Source organism: Anopheles gambiae, chromosome 2, assembly GCF_943734735.2.
Source record: "Anopheles gambiae chromosome 2, idAnoGambNW_F1_1, whole genome shotgun sequence".
NCBI classification, from domain to species: domain Eukaryota; kingdom Metazoa; phylum Arthropoda; class Insecta; order Diptera; family Culicidae; genus Anopheles; species Anopheles gambiae.
The window spans coordinates 34,688,160-34,697,845 of NC_064601.1; the positions used below are offsets into that span (position 1 = coordinate 34,688,160).

At 47.8% G+C, this 9,686-nt stretch overlaps 1 protein-coding gene across 4 annotated transcripts in view; it reads left to right on the top strand.

Annotated features, from left to right (window-relative positions):
• The window catches only part of LOC1267513 (F-box/LRR-repeat protein 7), a 74,163-nt gene extending 69,061 nt beyond the window's left edge, over window positions 1-5,102 (top strand). For all 4 annotated transcript variants that reach the window (XM_061644399.1, XM_061644402.1, XM_061644401.1 and 1 more), the window contains exons 4-8: window positions 1,544-2,727; window positions 2,814-3,304; window positions 3,374-3,634; window positions 3,712-3,891; window positions 3,978-5,102. In XM_061644399.1, coding sequence (XP_061500383.1) covers window positions 1,670-2,727; window positions 2,814-3,304; window positions 3,374-3,634; window positions 3,712-3,891; window positions 3,978-4,513 — 2,526 coding nt within the window. In that variant the 5' untranslated portion in view covers window positions 1,544-1,669 and the 3' untranslated portion in view covers window positions 4,514-5,102. The remainder of the gene's footprint in view (window positions 1-1,543; window positions 2,728-2,813; window positions 3,305-3,373; window positions 3,635-3,711; window positions 3,892-3,977) is intronic.
• The last annotated feature ends 4,584 nt before the right edge of the window (window positions 5,103-9,686 follow it).

Here is a 9,686-nt window from a genome sequence, read left to right on the forward strand (position 1 = left end):
TCATCATCATCCTGTTCCAAAATGGCATGAAATGGTGCAACACCGCAGCAGCGTGTAGCATATCCGCCCGAGGGTAGAGATACGGACCGGGAGATACCGAACCCGCTCCGACCATCCGTCCATTCTGTCCGAAGAGGAAGCCAGCACTTATCGAAATCGGATCCGTTCGCCTGTTACCGACGGTCGGCGAAACGCTTAGAATGGCACAGCCCTCCCGGACGATGTGGTGTGCCGCCTTATTTCGGACGGCAAACTGCCCGCGAAGTTTGATCGATCGTCCGATGATGGACGGCGACACATCGTAAACGGTTTCGCGGTACCGAGCGGGGCTGAAATATCAAAGATCAGACCATCGGGCGAATCGGGCAACAATCGGTGTGCGTTTCCGCCCTGACAGGCGTACCACCCGCTCCGGGCGTCGTTGCACAGGCCGTCGATGCTGCGCTGGCTGCAGTGCAATTGCAGTTTGTCGCACCGGCTGTGACCGTGAGTGACTGTCCGCGATGATTTACGATCGTGAGAGAGTTCTCGGATCACTCGGAGCCGCAGCGGGAACTAAACTTACGCAGCGAAATGTCAAGACGCGTTGCACGGTGAAGGAGGCAATTCCTTCCAGCACAGCAGAGCTTCACAGCTCTCGTGCGATCTGTGCAATGTTTTGCGCAGTTTACACGAACCCCCTCGATGGCTCGAATGGCCCCTGCCGTACAGTTGACACACTGGATCGGCGGGGGAGGCGGCGCCGCCGTGCTACCCTACCGGTAGGCATTGCAGATCTTGGTCCGCTGATTGCACCCTCCATTAATTCGTGAACTTAACGCGCGCAACACCAATTGCTGCAGAAGAAAAGGGAAAGACAACAACCGAGGGTGATGGAGGAGCTAGTTAAGACCGGGGCGTAATTTTCGTCCTCGTTAGTGTCGGACCATTTGACGCGCTACGCGGTACGGGAAGTTATATAAAAATTAAACGTAATTTCGGTTTGATGCTCACTCATTTTCAACCCATTTGTCTTCCTGGAAGCATTGCTTGATGAACGGTGGGTGCGTGTGTGTGCGTTGCATACAGGAATGTTTTAATTTTTATATCAGACCAACATCAGAGCAAGAGGGAAGCAATGTAGCACACACTAAGCGCACTTGCAATGTGCTGCACGCACCCGGAGGATGATCATGATCCAGTCCAGCGAGCGTTACATTACATCCCGACATCCCTGCGAGCGTTGGGCGGGTAGGTGATGATGTGTTGGCGATTGCTGAAAGATAATTTGAATTTAATTAGCATTGTTTGCGAAAGTGCCGACCATTAATCGTGCGTTCTCGGGAACATTTATGAATGATCATGCGTCTGACTAACTGCAGTGTTTGAGAATTAAAGGCAGTAAACGATTTGCGCTTGGTGAGCAATTCATCATCCCATTGATTATGGTAGAAAAGTCCTCACTAAACTGCGCCATTTAACTTAATAAATGCAAAAAACCTTTCCAAAACCATAAACCATTTCTTACCCTATTTTATTTCTTTTTTGTCTTTCTCCACCGTAGATAAGTATCATCCGCGTTCGGATGTTCCTATTCCCGGCCACGCGGAACACTAGCCAGTGCCGGCACGAATAGCGACACGCATCCAATCGGAGACGGGAACCACGGAGCAACCACAGCAACACAGCAATGACGCACCAGCAGCGACGAGTTGCACCGGTCGAGTGTCCGCTCGCATCGCTCGGGCGCAACACACCCTCGATGGACACCCGCCAGTACCATCATCCGCTCAGCTCGAGCCCGCTCGACCCGCAAGCCTACCAGATGTCCCGCAGCTCGCCCATCCTAACGCTGGACTCCGATCTGTACCCGTCCGATTGCGGCAAGCCCGACCAAGGCCCGCCGGACGGCCTCGTGCCAGACGGTGGCGGCGGTGGCAGTGGAGGCGGCGCTAACGGCAACGGATCGCTACTCTCCCGCAGCTCATCCTCGTCGCTCGATCAAACCGGTTCCTTTCTGCGGCAGGCACTGCCATTACCCCTACACCCACCGCCCACCAACGGGCATCACGGGCACCGGCGGGACTATCGGCCGGTGCGGCCCCGCACCTACACCCCGATCGACGCACTGCTTACCAACACCTACCAGCAGCACCACCAGCGCCTCTCGCCGGTGCTGCGCGGTCCACCGGGAGGCAGCGGCGGTGGTGGTGGTGGTGGCGGAGGAGGCGGCGGCGGAGGCTACCACCATCCGGACGAGCCACAGTCCGCGCTCGGCGGACTGTCCGAAGCGGACCGGTACTTTCTCGAGGAGAAGATGGACGCGCTCTACATTCAAGGTGCCATCCGACGCAATGCCAACGCGACCCCGTCCAGCCTGACGCGCAACCAGTCGAGCAGCAGCAACAACACCGAGCGGTACTACCTCGAGAACGAAAACATTGACGCAATCTACAACTTCTGCCGGCGCAACGGTGGTGGTGGTGGCGGTGGCGGCATCGGACCACCGCCCGGTACGGTGGCGGCGCACAACGCACACAACGCCGCGTCCAAAGCGTCCTCCGCGGCACAGTCGCAGGTGGACTGTCTTGACTCGAGCTCGCCGCACCTGCTGCGCCGTGCATCCAGCCCGGAAACGAGCGGCTCGGACCGGTACCTGCTCGATCGGATACGCGGCTCGCCGGCGTTCCAGAGCCCCCGGGGGACCCACCTCAAAGCGGTCGGGTCGGCAGATTTCATCGACGGACGGTAAGTAGCGGCCGTGTGCGAGTGGCCGACCGACGGTACGCCATTACTCAGCCACTCAATTTTCTTCCGTTTTTCTTTTTCCCTAGAATTCCACTCACCAAATCGCAACACTACACCGACGGGCTGTCGCGCTATGGACGCTTCTCGCCCAACCTGGACCAGGGCTACCACACGCTCGTGTCGCCGTCCCCGTCCGGCCAGCAGCAGTCGACGATACCGGCCTCGTGGACCACGGGCGGCACGCACGGGTCGGGCGGTGGTGGCACCAACTCCACCTCGTCCAGCCACGGCAGTCCGGCACAAACGAACACACCCGTCGGGGGGAACGGCAGCGCGAACGGCAATGGACCGTGCGGGCGCTCCATCGATGGGGCCACCATCCTGACCAGCCTGGGGAACGGGCACGGCACCAGCCTGTACCGGGCGGGACCACTGTTCGATCGAATGCCGGACGAGCTGATGGTGCGCATCTTCGAATGGCTGGACAGCAGCGAACTGTGCAATATTGCTCGCGTCTGCCGACGGTTCGAGTCCGTTATCTGGAATCCGGCGCTGTGGAAGATCATCAAGATCAAGGGTACGGCGAGTCAGCGAAGGCACTCTTCCCCACCCACTGTCGACTAATGCAAGCCGTTCTTACTTACAGGAGAGGAAAACAGTGGCGATCGTGCCATCAAAACCATCCTCCGAAGGCTCTGCGGTCAAACGCGCAACGGTGCCTGTCCGGGGGTGGAGCGTGTGCTGCTGGCCGACGGCTGCCGGCTGACGGACCGGGGGCTGCAGCTACTGTCGAGGCGCTGTCCGGAGATCACCCACCTGCAGATCCAGAACAGCGTTACCATCACGAACCAGGCCCTGTCGGATCTGGTGACCAAGTGTACAAACCTGCAACATCTAGACATTACAGGTACGTATTGCCACACGGTCGATTGTAACGCTTCCAGCCAGTTCCGATGCTTACGAGCTATCATCCACCTTTTGCAGGTTGTGCCCAAATAACGTGCATTAACATCAATCCGGGTCTCGAGCCGCCACGAAGGCTACTGCTGCAGTATCTCGACCTCACCGACTGTGCATCGATCTGTGACGCTGGCATCAAAGTGATCGCGCGCAACTGCCCCCTGCTGGTCTATCTGTACCTGCGACGGTGCATACAAGTAACAGGTATGGCGGCGCGGAAGCACCCGTTCAACCGCAAGTGGCCCGTTTTGCTAACTCTCCCAACTCTCGCTCTTCTCTCCAACTTCCAGATGCCGGCCTTAAATTTATTCCAAATTTCTGCATCGCGCTGCGCGAGCTCAGCGTCTCGGACTGCACCAGCGTGACGGACTTTGGGCTGTACGAGCTGGCGAAGCTCGGTGCGACCCTGCGCTACCTCTCGGTGGCCAAGTGTGATCAGGTCTCGGACGCGGGGCTGAAGGTGATCGCCCGACGGTGCTACAAGCTGCGCTACCTGAACGCACGCGGCTGCGAAGCGGTCAGCGACGATTCGATCAACGTGCTGGCCCGCTCCTGTCCCCGGCTGCGGGCGCTCGACATCGGCAAGTGTGACGTGAGCGATGCGGGCCTGCGAGCGCTCGCCGAAAGCTGCCCGAACCTGAAGAAGCTAAGCCTGCGCAACTGCGACATGATCACGGACCGGGGGATCCAGTGCATCGCCTACTACTGCCGCGGGCTGCAGCAGCTCAACATCCAGGACTGTCAGATCTCGATCGAGGGCTACCGGGCGGTCAAGAAGTACTGCAAGCGGTGCATCATCGAGCACACCAATCCTGGGTTCTGCTAGCACGTTTGTGCGGGCCACGTTTTTAGTGCGACAAGTCGTTAGTTAATTGTTTTTTATTTGTTTTACTGCTGATGTGAGTTGCGAAGAAGAAGAAAAGCATTTTAACAAACCGTTAGAGCTAGTTAGGAAGTGAGATAAGGGGGAAAAGAAACGAGTCCGTTTGCTTCACGTGCGCATACCCGAACGTTAGATGTTGATAGCTAATCTGATCCGTGTTGCAAAAAAAAAATATTAACGGACAAAACCAGCAATTACTGAGATTGACCATAGGCCGCCAATTCCCCTGGTGCGGACAGTCTGTCATGGGACTAGGTGAGCGAATGAGTTGCGGTTTGCGGGTTTGCACAAGACGTTAGTTACACATTTAGGCAAAGCTATTTTTTTAATTGACACCTGGTACAGGAAGAAACATCGCACAGGTGTGATTGTGTGTTGCTGAGCTAGGCGTATACTGTACATGATCGAAATTCGGTTTATTTTATTGTTTTATATGGAAGAAATTTAGCAATCCGTTTAGAGCCTTTTTTTATTTATGTAAAAAATAAATGAATATACGATATTTATTAAATAAATTCAACCTGTGAAAATATTCTCGATGGTATTTGTTTTCTTCAAGTGGATAGTTTATAATCGGCCATTTTTTCGATATAAAGAGCCATTTTTTCCAAATTTTGCAAAAAAAAATCAAACAAACACACACATATTTAGACAAAAAAAATGCATTCGAATTAAGAACCATACTTTGCCGGTCACTAGAGTTCACTAGGGCAATTTACATTGGCATTTTCCTAGCTGCTGCGCTACTCAATGCGCATCAATTATGTTTGGTGTTGTTCCTTGCGATTGACTTCGTTGCTTGTTCATATTTAATCCAGTTTTCAAACATGTTCCATCCAATGAATTCTTTACATACTCCCCCATTGTTGTATAATTATTTTAAAATTAGTGTGATACAGACACAGTTAATGACATTTAGTCACGTGGTCACGTATTTACTAGATCGTATCTACTGAACTACAAACTTTACGCAGTCAAGAGATATATTGTTTGAAATGTCTCAAAGAACATTTGCTAGATGGAAATTTTGCTTAACACATTCAACCCGGTGCTGATTTTCATCAACTTTCCGTTCCGCTGGCATCACCAACGCAAGCAGTTGAATTTGAACCAAATATGTATCCAGCAAAATAGAGTTTTTTTTAATACAATTTCATCGATGTTGTTGGGTGTGCGATGAAATGTTTGTCAACCACAATAATTCAAATAATGCAATTATTTTACCTGCGCACCGCTGCTATACATATGGGTAGCGTAAATTTGTTCGCAATATTTTCTGTATCCCTAGCATAAGACAAATGATGATGATGATAAGTGCCACCTCTTACCCCAACACAGGTTTGAGAAGGACGGAAGTATCTTTAAGATGATATTACTCTGATAGAAATGAAGAAATAAAATGTACAAGCAAGTGGTGGCATCGGAAAATCATCGAGTCATACACACACCCAAGACGTCCAATATAGTTTAATCGAGAAATAAAAGGCCCCAGGTCCTGCCACCGGCATACAGGAAAGTTTACTGCCATCGGACTGGTCAATTTGGTCAATTCCTTTGTCGAGAGCAGTTTGAAATATAATGTCACCTTACTTATTGGACACAGCAGTTATTTAAAATAGACGCGTATTTCTAGTACCCCTAAAGAAAATTACATTTTTTGAGGATATATCAAAAAACGGGTAGCTATCATTATGTAGTCAAGATACAGATTTTAATACTGTAAAAATTAGCCAAAAATGGATAGAACACGAGTGTATTTTTTTTTATTTCGACTCAGTGTTTATCGAAATAATACAACATTTCGTTTAAAAATTTGAATCTCAAGGCACCAATTTTAGTTATACTGTTCCTAACAATTCGCCATAGCTGTACCAATTGAGGCTGTAAGCCAAAACACATGAATAGTACGCAACTTTTTATAGAGAAAATATTGTTCACACTTACCTTAGTTCAGTTTGAAAATTTAAATCATACACGGGTATCCGGTCGCAGGATTAAAGGTTAATTGCACCGTTGATTTGTCTGGCATTTGGCTATAGCAAAAAGAAGACAACATAAATAATTAATAAAATAAATAATTATAAAATAATTAATAAAATAAAAAGCTGTCACTGCTCATTTCACGGATAGTTGCAAATATTTGAATTAAAAGTGTCATACCAAGCGAAAATTGTATGCTTTTGAACTTGATGTTATTCTTTCTGTTGTTCTTGTAAACAAAACAGTGACTGCTTGTATAGGAAATTCAAAGAGCTGGTACTAGCTTAGTGTGGCCCAAAAATGTTCGAACGATTGCTTATTGAGTATTATGCACTGGATTTTATAGCATAAATCATAAACATTTCATGCTAAACGCACTAAAACACATTTTCTCCACGACTTTGGTGCACAATTCGAAAACATACATTTCCCGCAAACTGTTGTCAACAAGCTCTTTGACAATTCAAGATCCCAAGCAACACATTCCATCGCTTCCCAACGAACAAATTGACAATTACCGGTTCAACATCAAATAAAGATCATATAAGCGTCAAACCGGTTCTGATTTTCCAAACATTTCAATTATAGGGTAACTGTACCAGTTTTCGGCAGGCTAGTGCAGCAGTTTCACAAAAACTCCTCATATACCTAATTTTTTTTCATGAGAGTGATGTTAAATTGGTTGATAAACTATCGTAATATATTATGCTATTTTTGGCAGTTGGTTCCTATTTTCGCCAAGCTGTGTTCCTATTTTCGGCAACCAGAATATGGGTCAAAAATCAATTTTTTATCAATTTTCGGCAGTATTTAAAGTGAAACATAACTTGTTTATCGTGATCTTAACATGCCGAACAAGTTAGGATAAATTAAACAAGCACAAAATCTTTAATATACACCAAACAAACTTTCAACTTCCGGTTTTAGTTTTCTGGTTCTCTTAATCACAAAACATGCCGAACTATTGGCAGACAGCAAATCTGCCGAAAAATGCACAATTTATTTGATATCTTGGAAAATACGTAAGGAAATGGTGTGAAACGTCGTATTTCAATAACGAATGAGTATACTTTTATTACAAAATTGTGTTTTGTGACATTGTTTACCACTTTTGTGCTGAATTTCACGTTTTTAGCTACCCTTCCCAAAATAGGTACACTGCCGAAAACTGGTACTGTTACCATACTTGATGTTTTAAATTCGATGTACAGGCGGTCCCCGAGATACACGGTACCTCTTATACGCAGATTCGTAGATACGCGGATTTCTAAATTTGACAGTTTTTTGAGCAATTTATACTGATTTCACACATCCATTGTCAAATACCAAATAATTTCCCTATTGATCGAATGTTAAAAACCATTTGAAAAGGTTAAAAATTGTTAAATTCAGTCCGAATCATATCAAATAATTAATTTGGTGGCTTAATCCACCCTTTATTTGCAAAATTACACGAAGATTAGTGATATTTTGTGGCCGTTTTTGGTCTCCATTTACCGTTAAAATAGATATAGAGCAACAACGTCGCCCGCGACAAAAAAAGTAGCTCATAATTTCACTCCGCGTAGATCAAAGTAGCTCATTTGGCCCAGTCAAGCTACACGCTTTTTGTTTAAGAACATAAAAAATTACTTATCAGAAATGTCGCGCGAGACGAGTAGCTCTGTTTGCAAAATTGAGCTACTTTTTTTTTGTTGTCGCTCTGTGTCTATTTGAACGGTAACCGTGTATCTTGGGGACCGCCTGTACAAAAGAGGGGTAGGAATATTTTATATTCTGTCAATAGGGTCATAGCTGTCAGAAAAAGAGCGGTCGAATAGTGCAATCGCTGTACACATCCAAAACAACACAAGCACAAAGCCGATAAAAAGTTATTTTTTGCAGGAAAACTAGGTAGGATGAGCCCGCAACCGTCTCTGCATTTGCGATGGAACAATTACAAAGCCTTCGTGACGGGAGCACTCGATTCGTTTCATCAACAAGATAACAAGATGCTGGATATAACGCTGTTTTGTGAGGGGCGCAAGATTCGCGCCCACAAGCTGCTGCTCGCCGCCTGTAGTGCCTACTTCAAGGAGCTGTTCGAGCTAGTTCCTTTGCAGCACAATCACATGATAATATGCTCAAACATTTCGCACGATGTCATGATGTCGCTGGTACAGTTTATGTACCTGGGCGAGGTGAACGTGCCCCAGGAGCATCTTGCAGAGTTTTTCCGTACCGCCGATAAGCTGTCCATCTGGGGACTGACATACGACCCGTCGGACCAGCCGGCGGCGACTGCGAGCGTCCAGCAGACATCTCAATGCGTTGCGGTGCAGGATCAAGCTAACACCACAACAAACAAGGTCGAACCTCCGAATCTTGTTGAGGCTGTACCGCTAATACAAACGCCTTTGGATACTAATATCGCCACGCAAATAACCGAATCGCGTCTATCAACCGTTTCAACTAGCAACCAACAAAAAGAGGATCGCTCACCTCAACCAGCTGACGATGGGCAACGTGAACACACGCCCAGCTATGCTCCGGTAAAGATCGAATCGTATTCGTCCGAAACAGATACTCCCAATGAGGACACTGAACCGCAGAAGGTTGTTGAGATACGCAAGAGGCGTACTTCCCGCAGGTCAACCTCTGTACCGCGGATGTCTAGCGTGTTACGTGCCGTACGAAAACCGCAGCTTTGTCGCGAATGCGGACGCAGATTCGGGTCCGTGTTTGCAATGAGACAACATTGGTATGCAAGGCATTTTCACTCATGGTGCCCTTATGAGTGTCCCGTGTGTATGGCTAGGTTTACGACCATACGGACGTTGTCACTGCATATCCTTCGATGCCATCTGTCTGCGCAGTAAGACACTGAAAGTTCTTTTTGCTTGGTTTGCTATATTTTTTATGGATTTTTTTTCATTTTTAAATGAATGTGCTGCACTATGATATGAAATTACTCACAATACACATCAAATGTGTACATTCCTTGAAGGAACTACAAAATGTTTGAATACGTTGATCGAAACATTGTTTAATAAACTGCAATATTTGTAATTTAATTCTCTACTTACTTAATTCCCCACCAGCTTCCGTGTATTGCGACAGGAACCACTCACTGTCTAGTTTATCTCCTGCAGACTGA